Source organism: Sus scrofa, chromosome X (genome assembly GCF_054392235.1).
Source record: "Sus scrofa isolate SSC_HxYL_T2T_F1_AM1 chromosome X, Sscrofa_HxYL_maternal_Yorkshire_Landrace_v2.0, whole genome shotgun sequence".
Taxonomy (NCBI): Eukaryota; Metazoa; Chordata; class Mammalia; order Artiodactyla; family Suidae; genus Sus; species Sus scrofa.
This window is the reverse complement of record NC_139401.1, coordinates 21,307,138-21,324,896: the sequence shown is the minus strand read 5'-3', so window position 1 is coordinate 21,324,896 and position 17,759 is coordinate 21,307,138. Positions and strand designations below refer to the sequence as shown.

At 35.4% G+C, this 17,759-nt stretch overlaps 1 protein-coding gene across 16 annotated transcripts in view; it reads right to left on the bottom strand.

The window, feature by feature from the left end:
* CNKSR2 (connector enhancer of kinase suppressor of Ras 2) overlaps positions 1–17,759 on the bottom strand; it is a 276,938-nt gene that overhangs the window by 157,215 nt on the left and 101,964 nt on the right. For all 16 annotated transcript variants that reach the window (XR_014835808.1, XR_014835809.1, XR_014835811.1 and 13 more), the window contains exon 5: positions 10,100–10,141. Coding sequence is in view for 12 of the 16 variants with exons in the window: in XM_021080286.2 (XP_020935945.1) it covers positions 10,100–10,141 (42 nt within the window). In the remaining 4 variants the exon portion in view is untranslated. The remainder of the gene's footprint in view (positions 1–10,099; positions 10,142–17,759) is intronic.

Here is a 17,759-nt window from a genome sequence, read left to right as displayed (position 1 = left end):
TACAGTTATTACAGAATATTGCACAACATATCCTTGAGCCTATCTTATTCCCAATGGTCTGTACCTCCCACTACCCTTACACTGTCCTCCTGCCCTAACTGGTAACCACTGGTTTGTTCTCTGTGAGTCTGCTTCTTTTTTTATTATATTCACTAGTCTGAATGAAGAAATGTTGCCTGTCATATCAGTAAAGAATGCTGAAGTGATCAAACCAACAGCTACCCCCACCCCCCTACCATGGGGACCATGGGGAGTCCTGAGGGAACTTGGGAAGGAGCCAAGGGCTACCCACTGTCAAACCCTCAGCCACTGCAGCTACTCCCCAAAGGTGTACCCTGAGGGGACTCAGGACGGGAAAGAACTGGATACTGGTCCTAGGTAGCCAAGGTGCACATCAAAAAACTGATTTCATTAAGCTCAGACTTCCCATACATAGAAAAGCACTAAATTCTTTAACCTGAGATATCTGGCTTTCTTTAATCAATTGCAATCTTTTGCTCCTCCAACTACCACATCTTTGTTGCAAAACCTTCTATATACCCCGGCTCGTCCCTTACCTCTTTGGCACTGAGAGGCTTGAGTCCTCAGAAAGTCTGCCAAATAAAACATAATTCTCAACTTTTAGTTTGTGTGTTTTTCCAGTCAACATTAGTTTGCTGTGTTTTTTAGGTTCCACATATAAGTGGTATACAGTTTTTAACTTGCTCTGTCAGGCTTACTTCACTTAGTATAATGCCCTCCATGTTTTTGTAAAATGTAAATTTTCTGGAGTTTGTGTCGTGGCTCAGCGATTAACGAACCCAACTAGCATCCAGGAGGACTCGAGTTTGAACTCTGGCCTCGCTCAGTGGGTTAAGGATGTGTGCGTGTTGCCGTGAGCTGTGGTGCAGGTCACAGATGCGGCTCGGTTCCGCGTCGCTGTGGCTCTGGCATAGGCCTGAGGCTACAGCTCCGATTGGACTCCTAGCCTGGGAACCTCCATATGCCACAGGTGCAGCCCTCAAAAGACAAAAAAAGATGAAAAAGAAAAGTAAATTTTTTCATCTAATGAAATCGTGATATTACATTGTTATTTTAAAACACAGTATTATATATTATATAATAATAACATTATAATATAATATATAACATTGAATAGCATATCCTAGAAAAAGAAAATTATAATATAGCAAGAAAAATACTTTATTATTATAAGTTAACAACAATATTGCAGAGCATCTACCATTGTCCGGCACAGCACTAAAACTTCATTACTACATGTATCCTTATAACAACTTGCTGAAGTAAGCATTTAATAGCCAGTTTAGTAGATGAGAAAGCAAGGCTACATAAATAGATCAAGGTCATTGCCTTGGCAAAAGAAGCATTTAACTTTTTAGTCATGGTGCTTACCATCTCTTACTTCAATCCATAAATCTCCATTTGTTTTTGATCAATTTCATTTTGTATTGTTTAAAATCTGTCAATATTAAATGAGTATTATATAACATGTTTAAACTACACAGTATAGTGAAACACAAGGTGAGCCTGCAAGTGTTCTTGTAGTTTAGAATTCAGTTTAGATAAGGACTAGGAGGTCTGAGACTAAAAGACACAACTCTCTGAAAAAACTTACAGCAATTTTAGTAGCAAAAGGGACAGCTCTATTCTAGCTAGAAGATGACTGGTAACCATTTGTATAAAAGAGAATTCTGCTATTTTTGCAACATTTATACAAAAGGATTTTAAGTTCTATTTATCTTCAGTTCTACAAACAAAAGGAAATTTTTGAATTTTAAATTAAAGCTTAGTAAATAATATGACTTTGGTAAAGCTAAAAGGAACAAAAAAAGGCAATGAGGATTATAACTGACCCTCTGAATTCTATTATAAACTACCCAAGACGGCAACAAAGGATTAGTGACTGAATAGCAGTTAATAGAGCTAGCTGTGACTTAAACTTCTAAAACGGAAGCATGTTGGACTTATTGGTATTGTGATTTTTTTTTCCTCTCCAGTTGTTTATATTTCAACTATGAATTAATATAATTAATATTGCATATTCTCAGGAAGAAATAAGTTTTCATACTCTGTTCTATATACATATTATATTTTACACAGGTTTGCATACATGTGTACGGCCGGTTAATCCAAGTCTAAAGTTCTTGAGGGAAAAAAAGATCTGAACATAGCATGTTCATTATAAAATAATGGTTTTAAAACAGTCGTTTAAACATTATAGTCACTGTGGAGATTGGAAAAACAGCGACACTACATTAATATACTAATCAATAATAGACAGCATCATTTCATTATCTCTGAATAGTATTCTTTCATTAGCACTGAATTTAACAAACACTTTGTGTCTGTGTCTTCTTAGGACCTCACTTGTGGCATATAGAAGTTCCCAAGCTGGGGGTCAAATGGGAGCTGCTGCTGCCGGCCTACATCACAGCCATGGCAACCCGGAATCCAAGTCGTGTCTGTGACCTACACCACAGCTCACCACAACACCGGATCCCCAACCCACTGAGCAGGGCCAGGGATTGAAACCACGTCCTCATGAATACTAGTCAGGTTCATTTCTGCTGAGCCACAAGAAGAACTCCCTCAAACACTTTTTAGATTAATAAGTTTTAGCTATTGTATTTTAAAAGGAAGTGCACAAAGTGTTCTAAATTCAAACAATAGTGAAAAGCTATGGAGGTAGGACAAAGTCTTATGCTGAGCAGACATGATTAAGCTAAAGTATTTTTATTTATATTTTCCTAAATAAGTGGAATACTGGTTAGTTATTCTTAAGTATATTGAAAGAAATGAAGGGAAATATCTTTGGATTAAAAAATCAAAAATTCATCTGACACAGGAAAGATCTTCAGGTACATAAACTTAACAAAACGTTTTACAAAAGGAAATTTCTACTTTTGGCATATACAAATATAAAAGGGACAAGAGTATAAAAGCAAGATAAACTGAGGAAACAATAAACAGATGACTATACATTTTAAGATGGCAAGAATGATGTGAAAGCTACAATTTAAGTACAGCTTAAACAATTCATGTTTAATATCAATAACATGGAAAATAGTAACTAAAGTTTAATTTTGATAAACAGCATATGCAGCTTAAACTAGTTATTGCTATAAATATTATTTCAAATAAAATAGTCAAGGACAGAGCATGTTTTTATTTTATTGTTTGGTTTAATCTATTAGTACAATTCAGTATTATAAATCATGCAACTGTGCCAATTTAGGATGACATTTGTACTGTATTTGGTGAACAATAGAAGTTTTGTTTTTATAAAATATTACATTTATTCTAATAGTAAATAGTGAGAGCTCTAAATTATATAAGCCTCATTCACAAATACGGTATTCATAGTACTTGCCAGATCTCTACTGAGCTAGCAATTTTGTACTTCTAATTATAATGTTCCCTAACAAGACCCAGGAATGAACAATCACAGGTAAATTTGAAAGAGTAAAATTCACAAATATAATTTAAATTGATATTAACGAGTATTAATCTACATACATAATCCCAAACACAGGAACAATTTCTTGCTCATATGAGTGAGAACGGAATGAGAAACAATTTTTTAAACTTAAAAAACTAACACAATAGAACAAAATTTCAGTTTTAAAACAATGTAAAAATTATATTTGTATACAGCAAAGATTAAGGGTTTCAAACAGCTTTAGAAAGCAACTGTGTTTGCAAATAAATAAGTAATATGAACAAGGCCTAGAAAATTCTACAATCCCTTGAGGTTTCAAACTCTGAATAGTGGGGGAAAAAAAAAACAACAAAAAATTTGCAAAAGGGAAAGAAACCACCACTACCACTGACTGCCTCATTAAGCCATTCATTCATTCAACAGTCACTGAGTATCTCCTACATGATTCAAATGCCACTGCTATGCTCAAAGATTTTACAACCTGGGACAGCGTTTCCAGTGATGTATTTGGCTTTGTCCTTAACATCACTGACATTAACCATGCTGTCCTTGTGTTCCTGATGATGGAAAAGAAATAATAATACTTTAAAATAATAATTATCTAAGAATGATGAACTCAGTACTAAACAGTGAGAGAGCATCAGTCCCAAAAATGTGCACCTACTTTGAGGAGCAAGAAGTGGACTCATGACACATCCAACCTACTTATAACAACCTTCCTGAGACACCCTGGTCTGAATTAAAGTTTGGACAAGAGCCTCTGCCACTCCTATGATTTCTGATAGGGAAAGAGTCATATGGAAACCAGAAATGGATCTGGGAAAACCTCCATTCTATGTGTCTGCTCTCTCAGGGGCAGGAAACAGAGCCAGGCAGGCTTGTAGGGAGTCCCCAGGCAGATGAAAGGAGTATTCATTAGAGGAAACACTCCCATCAGGCTCAAGATTAACAAGGGTCTGGACATGTTGGTGGCTCAAGTAAGATGTAGGTTATTAGGAAGATGATTTCAGATTAAAAGAGCAGGAGTGAAGCCGTTCTTTATAAATGGATGAGCTTCTAGAAAATCCAGGCACTACATGTATAGCTTACGGGCAAAGAGGGAACAGAGAACAGACCTGTGAGTAATGTCTTTACTTAGAGCAGAGAAATTCAAAGTTGCCATATGTGATTTTATGGAGAAAAGAGCTAATTACTTTGTACCAGTTATTAATTTACTGGCTCTGAGCTCCAAATTCACCCTTCAGTGCTTGCTCTCTGCTAATGGGCAGGACTCTTTAAGTGTTTGTTTTACAGCAAGCATAATGTTAATTTTGTGTCAGTAGGGGGTGCTAGAGGGAACTGCAGGGGAAGGAAGCTTCTCTTTCTTCTGTGCAATGTTTTGATTTTTCTTGCTCTTGCTACATGCTCCATCAATGACATGTGTGTGAGGGCATCCAAGATGCCCAGAATATGTAGTCCCTCAGTGGCTTTGCAGCTTCACTCTGGGCTCAGTGACCACAGTCCTGTGGCCCTCCCAGACTCACACCCATAGCAGCACACTACTCTCTCTGAGGGCTCTCTTACCAGCATCACTTGCCTATATTCTGGAAAGTTGTTTTCTGCTTGCCTGGACAAGCTCTGGTTTAGGAAACTCAGTGAAGTTGCAATCCTACTGCTCCAATGAATTCTGACCCTCAGTGGGAAGGGTGTCCACCTACAAGCTGTCTTTCCTTGGGTGCTCTCCCCTAGTCCTATGGTATGTTAGTGAGTCTCTTTACATCTGCATAGGTACTCTTCTATCACAGTTTAATAATTATTTAGATTAAACTTCCCTTAAATTACTGGGTTATTTCTGCAAACAAACAAACAAAAAACCATAATGTCTTTATCACACAAAGAATGGCCTTAGATTAAGACAGTCCTTCAAATTATCTCTTTATGTGACCATATTGTTTCAGGTTTTTTTTCTGTCTTTTTAGGGGTGCACCCATGGCATATGGAGGTTCCCAGACTAGGGGTCAAATCGGAGCTGTAGCCGCTAGCCTACACCACAGCCACAGTCACAGCAACGCAGGATCCAAGCCGCATCTGCGACCTATACCACAGCTCATGGCAATGCCAGATCCTTAACCCACTGAGCAAGGCCAGGGATTGAACCTGCATCCTCATGGATACTAACTAGTCAGATTCCTTTCTGCTGAGCCACAATGGGAACTCGTGGCCATATTGTTTTCCACTGATTCTGTGAGTTAGTCACCAAAGAATTACGGCATTTAGACCTTTGAAGTCACAGATATTCCAATGCCCCACCTTAATCAGAGAGGCTAATTTAGTTTGTTAATAGCTAGTAAGTGCTGGAATGGGGTCAGGACATGAAATCTTTTTAACTCAGTTTGCTGCTCTTTCTGCTACATTACTCTGCCTCACTTGACTCCATAACTAAAACAAATTTTCTGAAAACAAGGATTGTACACTCAGAGTCAATCTGAATACAAAAGGATTTTACAATGCATAGTGTGTTCAGCAAACGTGATGTTAGCAAAAACATCCATAAATACACCAACTTACATACTGTCTATCCACATCATGAGACACACTAAGACACACATGTACACTTTTTTTTTCCTCTTTGGTCCCAGAAAAGATAAACATATTCTAACTCCATCATATTCTACCTGGATTTCTTCATTCCTGCATGGGACATCAGTTGTGGAGAAGCTAATTTACAGTTAAAACAATTTATAAGGCAATAAAGCATTAAAGTACCAAAACCTGAAGATAATCTAACCCTCGAGAAATCAATGCCTATTCCAGTAATAGTGTTGGTGTAAAGGGGACCAAGACAGGAGGGTCACATTAACTTTCACTATAAAGAGGCAGCTGAATGCTTTCCATCTATAAAACTCAGTATTAGAATTCATGTTTTAAGGAGACTGATGAATATCTGTATGTCCAAATGCTACAGTTATCATACAATGTCAACTACACAAAAACATTCAGTTTGCAGTGGCCCAAGACCACAGCTTTAAGAGAAGAATTTGTAATTGGCAAAGCTGCCTTTTCATAGCATCAGGGAGCTTCTGAAGTCCAATATATAATTATTTCCATAAAGTCATTACAGTACCACTGTTTTCAAGACATTTCTAAAAATAAACTATTAATACAATAACTTTTATTTTATTATGGGTAATGCTGCTGTCTTAGTACTTACATCCTCAAGATTTTGGGATATTATAAGAGGGAAACTATGCTTACATAAATAAAATGATATAGATGGTGGGGCAAAGTCTAAAATGAGCTTTTTATTTTCTCTTCCAGGCTCTTCTCTTAACCTAACTGTTGGTTCTATTCAGTTTCAGCCATTTCTAGTCTAGAGAACAGAGAAGGCAGAATAATCTCAGCCCAAATGGAGCTTAGGAGTAAAGAACTCATACATTTAAAGAAAGGAAAAACTTACACACAAAATGTTCATGAAATAAAACAAATAGTTAACAAGGTAAAACAAGCCTAATTCATTATCAAACCTAAATAAGTAATGAAAAAAATAGCTTGGAAATAAAAGAGAGGAGAGAGAAGACAGGGCGTTCATGAAAATGCCCTGTAAACTGTAAAGTACTATACAATGAAAATATAATGTTAACATTAAAATAATAAAATAGATCTTACTCCACTGTCTGTTCCATTTTATTTAATGGCAAATTACAAGGAAACCCAAGCGGTCCAGTCTCTTTTGATCCATTCTCATATTTCATGTTATTAGACATCTCGTCTACTACTGCAATCAACAAACCCTCTTTTCTATCCAGCTTTTTGTTCTTCAGGGTCTACTATTTTCTCATTTTAAGCATGAACAACTCTCTCCAATTTTAAAGATAAGAAAGGTAAATAGGAAATCTAGCTTAAGGATTGTACAAGTCACTTTTGATCATTGCACTATATGGAGCATAAAACTATCCATTCAGTCCTTTGCTATCACAACTTTCCTATCCTGGAATTCAGCTTTTGTTGAATTTGGTGTGTTTCATTTATTTGGTAAACTTATTCAAGAACACTTTTCAAAATGGTCCTTTACTCATCTTGCTGAAAATATCTTTTGGTTGCTTTCACTCATGAATGATAATTTAGTTAGATATAAAGTTTTGCTCCAAAGGTTTATGGATTTTGTTCCATTGTCTTCTGGCAGTTATGGTTTCAGAGTAAATATGTAAATACACTATAAAGTAAACCTCTCATCTCTCTCTTCCCACTGGTTGAATGACTTTAAGTTGCTTCTTGCAATAGAAGCTATAACATGTTACCAGAAAACATCTCGAAATTATTCTTTCCCACAGATTTTTTTGACTTTGAGTAATCCAAATTTGCCAACTTCTACTTTTAGTTGTTTCCTATTACTTTCTTCCTTAGAAACTAAAATTAATTGAGGTGGATTAACCATAATCGAGTCTCTGTAGCTATTATCTTCTCTCATTTTTTGTCTTTTCATTAATTTACTAAATATCTGAACATCATTAAAGTTTATCTTGTGTCTCACTGTTTCAATTTCCTGCAATATTCAGTCTGCTTTTTGCTGCTTTCAGCCTGGTTTAATTTCTTTTTCCATGTTCTTAGTTTTGGAGACTATTTTTTGAGTTCATGTTACAAATTCAGTTTATAGTGGCATTACCTTCTTTATAGTATAGTATTGTATTTTAATACAAACAATGTTCTTTTGGTTCTTGTTGAGAACATTAAATAGATGTTCTTAATACACTTACTTCATGGGAAAGATTTTCTTCGAATCTATGACAGAATACTTCCTTTTCTCCTTCCCATTCTTTTTCTTTATTCATCTTTAAATAGAGATCTATGTCAAGAGAAGACACACCTCCCAACTTTGCTGAGCTATCTGTTTGCCCAGGTACTGAAAAACACTCTGATGCTTGCATCGTCTGTGTAATTCCTAGGATATAGCAGATTTTCAAAACTGGTAAGTTCTCTTTCCTCTTGACAAGTGTCTCCCCTATCTTCCAGACTAAATAAAGATTCAGGGGTTGGGTGTGGTCTGAGGTGACATTTCAGTGCATATCTCAAGCTACTATAATCTCTACTCAGTTGCCTCAGTATACATATTCATTTTACATATTAAGAACAAAGTCTCTTACAAATATGGAACCATGTGTTGTATATTTGGAACTAACATAATTTTATATATAAATATTATCTCAATAAAAAATTGTTAAAATTTACCTTAAAAAAGCAAAATCTGAAAAAAGTAAAATCACTTGACTAAGGTCACTAAGATAGAAAGTGATAGAACTTAAGATTCAAACAGTTTTTTGACTCCCAAGTATTTTTACTTCTGTATCACAAGAAACCTAGAAAGATACCTTTCTGAACATTTTATTTTAAAGAGAGTATTCCACTGTAAACTATGCTTAAAACATAAATAAATAGATAAATAAACAAAAATAAAGTATTCCAACATCACATAGCAAGGGATTTGTATACTGTTTAATTATTTTTTAAAAATAATTCTTCTTATGAGAAAAGTAATACACAAGCATACAACCTTTTAGTGAAGGCTGTTCCATCTTTGCATAAAAGGCCAGGAAGGGAAATGGAATGCTAACATGAAAATACAAGCGCTTTCTGAGTTGAATTGATTGGTTAATGCCATCCACTGCCTCAAAAACCATTGGACAAGATAATTTAAACTCTTCCTAGCTGAAATGCAAAACTGCCAAAGCAAACGTATTGCATTCATTTCTAAACTTCTTCAATGTTATTTATGTTGTCAGTCATTTCTTTTTTTTTTTTTTTTTTAATTATTATTTCTTGGGCCGCTCCCGCGGCATATGGAGGTTCCCAGGCTAGGGGTCGAATCGGAGCTGTAGCCACCGGCCTATGCCAGAGCCACAGCAACGCGGGATCCCAGCCACGTCTGCAACCTACACCACAGCTCATGGCAATGCTGGGATCGTTAACCCACTGAGTAAGGGCAGGGATCGAACCCGCAACCTCATGGTTCCTAGTCGGATTCGTTAACCACTGCGCCACAACGGGAACTCCCATGTCAGTCATTTCTAATAGAGATGAAATTTTTAGGTCAGATGAGCATCAACCAAGAAATGGATTTATAAAGAAAAACGGCAAAATGTTCATTAAGAAGAAAGAAAATAATTTTCTACAAAGTATATGTACTAATATGCAATATTTCTATTAATGAAGTGCATGCAAAGTCATTAATTGATTCAACAAATATTGCCAAGTTAAAATTTGGAAGGTTGTTTGGTGAGTATAGAATCAGAGTAAAGGCAGTTTATTTTGTGAAGTATTTCATCCAAATAACAATAGAGGTAAATTATCTCTGTTATAAAACCAAATACTTCTCTCTGATCTCTTTTTGCCACACATGAACAATGAAAAATTCTTATTTCAGTCTCTTGTCTCTAGATTCTTTCTTATTGCATTTCAACCTTGCTACATACTACAATCTTAAAATACTGTATCATGTTTTTCTATAAAATTACAACAGAATGGTTATAACTAATATAACCTGCTATGTTTTGATTCTTCTGTACTTTTCCTATAAAATATACAGGGCTCACTATTTTATAGGCTGTAGCTTTTTACTTAATAACTATTTAAATAATGGAATATATATTTTATAATGATGATGAAAATAAATCCAAGTATACTTACCACGTGAAGAATTTTATTCTCTGTTTCATATACGGTACAATCCTGAAAAAAAAAAAAGAAACATATATATTAGTTTTGGAAAATCAAGCATTCCTATTAAAATACTTTCTTAGGAATTGTACTACAATTTGAAAGTCTTGAAAACTCAAGCAAATACAGCAATAAGAATGGGAAAAAACCCTGAATGCTATACACCAATATATTCACAGAAGTTAGCTCTGATGGTCAGTTACGAGGTTGATTTTATTTTTGCTTAGCTGTTTTTTCTAATTTTACTAACTTTAAACACACATACTAAAGGACAATATACATTAAATACATGTAAAAACAAATATTAGAAAAATTATTATAAACATTTACTGTCCAAAATTTTACATGTGATAAATACTTTTTGTTGAAATAGTTCCAACATTTCAAATAGTGATTTATTAGAGATTGGAACATTAAGGAAAATACTAGTATTTATTTTTTTTATTTTTTTGTCTTTTTAGGCCCACACCTGCATATGGAGGTTCCCAGGCTAGGGGTCCAATGGGAGCTGTAGCTGCCAGTCTACACAACAACGTGGGATCTGAGCCGTGTCTGCGACCTACATCACAGCTCATGGCAACACCAGATCCTTAACCCACTGAGCGAGGCCAGGGATCGAACCTGCAACCTCATGGTTCCTAGTTGGATTCGTTTCCCTTGCACAATGACGGGAACTCCAGTATTTATTTTAATAGTCATATCAAAAATCTCAAAAATCCTGGGGGTCCTGTTGCGACTCAGCAGAAAAACGAACCTATGAGGACACAGGTTGGATCCCTGGCCTCACTCAGTGGGTTAAGGATCTGGCGTTGCCACAAGCTGTGGTATAGGTTCCAGATGTGGCTTGGATCCTTCGTTGCTGTGGCTATGGTGCAGGCTGGCAGCTATATCTCTGATTGGACCCCTAGCTTGGGACCCTCCATATGCCGCAGGTGCGGCCCTAAAGAGCAAAAGAAAAAAAAAATCTCAAAAATATTTCACTACGAACTATTAAACATACTTTATATTACACATTTAAAATTGACACACGCTACTAACAAATATCAAGTATATATAGTTCTTGCCTAAATTTGAGTCCCTGACAGTACAAAAACTTGTTTTAAAAAATTCACCACTGTCCTTTACCTGAAACTGCCAGACTCTCAATAAGCAGTAATACAGCAAAGTGATCTTTACTTAGAAACTTTGTGTTTGTACAGTTCTGTTTTCTCAAGGAATTTATAAAATGGGCATGATACTAGTAGTAATCCAATATGGATGTGTGAGAATCAAATGAGAAAATGAAATAAATGGCTTAGCACAGTATCTGGCATAGAATAAATGACAAATACATTTTAACTATGAATTATTGTTGCTTTGCATCATTATTTTAAAATTTTAAATGAATTACATTTACCTCAAAACATAAAGTTAACTAATTGTTATTTGGCCATCTAATCTTGAAAAAAATGAGCATATTCCACAGTAGTGTACTTTTCAAGGAATAAGAGTCACTCATTTTTTTCTCTGAATTTAATTTTAACAATAAGGAATCTTTTTCAACATAGCTTTTGATAATGCCATTTCACCACAATACTTTGTCAGGAGAAGTATGTATTATTATCAGGGCAAAATTTTTTTAAGTTACATTTGGTCTAATTCATTTCACAAACTAATAGAAATACTTAAGGATTGGGCCATGCTGCTCTGAATGGGTCTGGTTCAAAAGGTGAAATTTCTAACAAACAGAATTATATCTATGTCTATATACTTACATAAAGTCAAGTCACTAAGTAAGTATGAACTATGTGTACAAAGGATCCAAGGTGTAGATAAAACATTTATATTTGGAAAGTGCATTTGTACTTACACCTGAATTTGGACAAGTCTAATTTTACAAAATTAACTTCAAATACCATTACACTGGGAAGAGATGATCTGGAAAAAGCTGGGAAGTTGCCCAATTTCCCCATGCTGCCTCTATAGCTTGCTTCAGTGCTAAGGATAAAAGTTTCATTAACTATCTACCTTCCTAGAATCAGAAGATATGATTAAATGTCCAAATTTCAAAGGGATTCTTTCTCAAAGAAATAGTAAATACGACTAAGTGTATATCCTGCTAGTGATAATCACACAGAGTAACTATTTTGACTCTTTAAAATATACTTTACTTGCACATCCCTAGTATTAAAAAAAGAACTGTTAAACAACATCTTATACTATTTTCAGTAACCACATTGATTACCGCTTTGTTGAAACAGTTGCATGTATTTTATAGGATGAAGCAACTGAACCATTATGTGATTATACCATTCTATCACTTTTGGTGACATTGATAAGCAATTTAGAATGAGAGGAAGCAGAAAACATCTATAAGAGGTTAAATAAAAGCCTTAGAGCCTCTTAATGTATTATGTATGTATATATGTATGAATGCTTTAGCTCTGTCCACTGAAAAAGCATAGAAACAATGACCAGTCTAGTAATAAATAAACTCCCCACAACTGGTGGTCTTCAAATACCATTTCCCAGGCCTTCTTGGAAAATGGCTAATGTTAGATTTGGGACACAAATTGCACAAGAGGAGCTTGGATTATACTGTGACACAAAATAGAAAGAAGCTATGAAAGACTCTGAGGATTGTGTCAGTAGGACTCAGAACTCATCATGAAGAGACTGTTGCTGGCCAGAGATGGAGCAATTTTAGCATGTAAAAGGATAAATACAATGGATGGAAACAGTAAATATTAGTAATATTAAATATACTACTATGATTGAAGCTAAATTTTAAATATACTAAATATATTCATGTATTTGGTAATACTTTAATAACACTGAATATAGTAAACTAACTGGACAATGTACTTTTTCTCTTGATCCAGCTAGTACTGTACTAGGGATATAAAGATAAATAAAACATGGCTTAAAGAAGTACAGTTGAAGGAGAAAGGTATTAACACAAATAAGTTAAAATATATAGAATTCTACAATCTTCATGCAGTTTTAAGTTTCAATAACTTTAGAAGCATAAATGCCACAAAATTACATAAATCAATGTATGAAAGGTCAATTGCTTAAAATTTTAAAATATTCATATATTTCTTACCAAAATTCAACATGACCACTGTGTTGTGCTACACATTATATAAGTCAAATTTCAAACTTTGTAAAACTTTCATCAACTCCTGCTCCTCAAAGACCAAAAGCATTACATTTGTAAACCTGGCCTTAGTAGTATTCAAAGAATGAGGTACTGATGCATACTTAACAATTGTGAGATGACTCCACGAGACAAATTATAAGAGAGCTACATCAAGTAACTGAGGTGCCCGAGTGTTTCCATGGGTCTAAAAAACTTTCACACACACAAATATTAAAATTAAAAACTTACTATATAAAATAGAACTAAATGATTAAAGAACTTAAACTAATGAAAAATTCAAAAGATGTTTGTGTAAGTTTGTAGCATATTTACACATGAGAAGTTATTAAAGCTTAACTATGCACTAAGACTTCTGGGACGCTGATAATTACTGTAATAAAGGCAGGAACATAGGGCTGGGAAAGCAGAGAAGGAAACAACTAACTTTGTCTTAGAAAAAAATCAAGACAGGTGGCTCTTAATCGGGTCTTGGAAAAAGTAGGTCCTTAGGCAGAGAAAATAAAGGTTCAGCAAAAGCAGGGAAAGTACACTCAAATACAGTTAAGCTACCAGAGTAATTTTCAGATTTCAATTCTGTACATATTTAAGAACCACTCAGAGAGTGGGTTAAAATGAAGATCCCAGGCCCATGTCCAGAAATAAGAGATTCAGCAGATGCAGAGTGAGGGGTCAAGATGGAAGATAATATTTTGAGTAAGACTTACCCTATTCTATAGGATATCATGTGATAAAACACCAAACCAAATCAAAACAAAAATGATCAAATATATAGAAGCCAAAAAAAGTAAAATGATTTTAAAAAAAATAATCTGCTGTCGTAACTCTAAACAACTCTCAGCATCTTTGGAACAGTAAGGAATAGCAAAAGGACAGATGTGAAGATGTTAAAAAAGCGCTTCAAAATCATAAAATATGGGGAAGGAAAGGAAGAAAATCTAGACTGTTTTTTTTTTTTTTTTTAGAATGTGCTTGAGCCTACAAGACTATCAGGCTAAAGCAAGCAGATACAGGAAGGAGTTAACATACTTGAAAAGCAGGACAACCACAAATCAAAACCAAACATTACATTCACAAAAACTAAAAAGGACACAAGCATAAAATGAAAAGAAATCATCCAACCAAAAAAAAAGGAACAAAGGAGAAACATAGAATCAACTGGAAAACAAGTTTTAAAATGGCAATAAATACGTATTTATCAATAATCACCTTAATTGTCAATGGACTGAATGCTCCAATCAAAAGACAAAGAGTGGCAGATTGGATAAAAAAGCAAGAGCCTACAATATGCTGTATACAAGAGACTTGCCTTGGGGCAAAGGACACACAGAGATTGAAAGTGAAGGGATAGAAAAAGATACTTCATGAGAATGGAAAAGACAGGAAAGCAGGATTTCCAATACTCATATCCGAAAAAACAGACTTTAGGAATTCCCATCGTGGCTCAGTGGTTAACGAATCTGACTAGGAACCATGAGGTTGCGGTTCGATCCCTGGCCTTGCTCAGTGGGTTGTGGATCCCGCATTGCTGTGGCTCTGGCATAGGCCAGTGGCTACAGCTGCGATTTGACTCTTAGCTGGTGAACCTCCATATGCCGAGGGAGTGGCCCAAGAAATGGCAAAAAGATGAAAAAAAAAAAAAGAAGAAAAAAAGAAAAAAGAGACTTTAAAATGAAGGGCATAAGAAAGACAAAGAAGGACACTATTTAATGATAAAAGGATCCATTCAGGAAGAGGATATTACAATCGTCAATATTTATGCCCCAAATACAGGAGCACCCATATACATACAACAAATATTAACAGGCATAAAAGGAGAAACTAATGAGGATACAATAATAGTAGGAGATTTTAACACCCCACTCACACTGACAGATCCTCTAGAAGGAAAATCAAGGCAACAGAGATAGTAAATGAAACAAAAGAAAATGTTAATCGTAACTGACATTTTCAGGATGTTACATCCAAAAAAAAAAAAAATCAGAATATACATTCTTTTTTTTTTTTTTTTTTTTTGTCTTTTGTTGTTGTTGTTGTTGTTGCTATTTCTTGGGCCGCTCCCGCGGCATATGGAGGTTCCCAGGCTAGGGGTCGAATCGGAGCTGTAGCCACCGGCCTACGCCAGAGCCACAGCAACGCGGGATCCAAGCCGCGTCTGCAACCTACACCACAGCTCACGGCAACGCCGGATCGTTAACCCACTGAGCAAGGGCAGGGACTGAACCCGCAACCTCATGGTTCCTAGTCGGATTCGTTAACCACTGCGCCACGACGGTAACTCCAGAATATACATTCTTTTCAAGGGCACACAAAACATTCTGAAAGACTGACCACACACTGGGGCAGAAAACTAACATCAACAAATTTAAGAGTATAGAAATTATTAGAAGTCTCCTCTCTGACCAAAATGGCATGAAACTAGAAATCAACTGCAGGAAAAGAAATGAGAAAAAACTGACTACATGGAGACTAAACAACATGCTACTAAAAAACCCATGGGTCAATGAGGAAATCAAAAGGGAAATTAAAAAATACCTTGAGACAAATGATAATGAAAGCACAACCATTCAATATCTATGGGATGCCATGAAAGCAGTGCTTAGAGGGAAGTTCATAGCGATACAGGCCTTCCTCAGAAAATAAGAAAAATCTCAAATCAACAACTTAACCTACCACCTAAAAGAATCAGAAAAAGGACAAACAAAACCAAAAGTCAGCAGAAGGAAGGAAATCATAAAGATGAGAATGGAAATCAATAAAATAGAGATTCAAAAAACAATAGAAAAAAATCAATAAAGCCAAGAGCTGGTTCTTTGAAAGGGTAAAAAAAAAAAAAAAAAAAACTGACAAACCTCTAGCCAGACTCACCAAGAAGAGGAGAGAAAGAATTCAAATAAACAAAACATGAAAAAGGAGAAATCACAATGGATACAGCAGAAACACAAAAAACCCTAAGAGAATATTATGAACAATAGAATGTCAACAAATTTGACAACCTAGAAGAAATGGACAACCTTCGAGAGACATACAGCCCAAGAAAACTGAATTAAGAAGAAACAGATCAACTGAACAGACTGATCACTAGAAATGCAATTGAATATGTCATAAAAACACTTCCTACAAAAGAGGTCTAGGACCAGATGACTTCACAGGCGAATTCTACCAAACATTCAAAAAGGAATTTATACCTATCCTCCTTAAACTTTTCCAAAAGGTTGAAGAGGAAGGAACACTCCCAAAGACATTCTATGACATCACCATCACCCTAATACCAAAACCAGGCAAAGATTCTACCAAAAAAGAAAATTATAGGCCAATGTCTTTGATGAATATAGACACAAAAATTCTCATAAAATTTTAGCCAACTGAATCCAGCAAAATATAGAAAAGATCATACACCACGACCAAGTGGGATTCATCCCAGGTTCACAAGGATGGTTCAACATAGGCAAATCAATCAACGTCATACACCACATTAACAAAAGAAAAGTCAAAAACCACATGATCACCTCAATAAATGTAGAAAAAGCATTTGACAAAGTCCAACGTCCCTTCATGATCAAACTCTCACCAAAGTGGGTATAGAGGGAACATACCCTAACATAGTAAAAGCCATCTATGATAAATCCACAGTAAATATAATACTCAATGGAGAAAAGCTGAAAGCCTTCCCACTAACATCTGGAACAAGACAAGGATGCCCACTCTCATCACTATTATTCAACATAGTACTGGAAGTCCTTGTTACAGCAATCAGACAAACAAAAGAAATAAAAGGCATCCAAATTGGAAGAGAAGAGCTAAAATTTTCACTGTACACAGATGACCTGATACTATAAATAGAAAACCCTAAGGACACCACACAAAAACTACTTGAACTGATCAACAAATTCAGCAAAGTAGCAGGATATAAGATTAACATTCAGAAATCAGTCATATTTCTGTATACTAACAATGAAATATTAGAAAAGGAGTATAAAAATTCAATACCTTTTAAAATTGTACCCCCCAAAGTTAAATACCTGGGAATAAACCTGACCAAGGAGGTAAAGGACTTAATATGCAGAGAACTATAAACATTAATCAAGGAAATTAATGAGGATTCAAAGAAATGGAAAGATATTCCATGCTCCTGGTTTTGAAAAATTAATTAAAATGGTCATACTACCCGAAGCAATCTACAGATTCACTGAAATCCCTATCAAATTATCCATGCCAAAGCGATCCTGAGGAACAAAATCCAAGCAGGAAGCATAACTCTCCCAGACTTCAGGCAATAGTACAAATCCACAGTCATCAAGACAGTGTGGGACTGGTACCAAAACTGACATACAGACCAATGGAACAGAATAGAGAACACAGGAATAAACCCAGACACCTACAGTCAATTAATCTTTGACAAAGAAGGCAAGAATATAAAATGGGAAAAAGACAGTCTTTTTAGGAAGTGGTGCTGAGAAAACTGGACAGATGCATGTAAATCAATGAAAC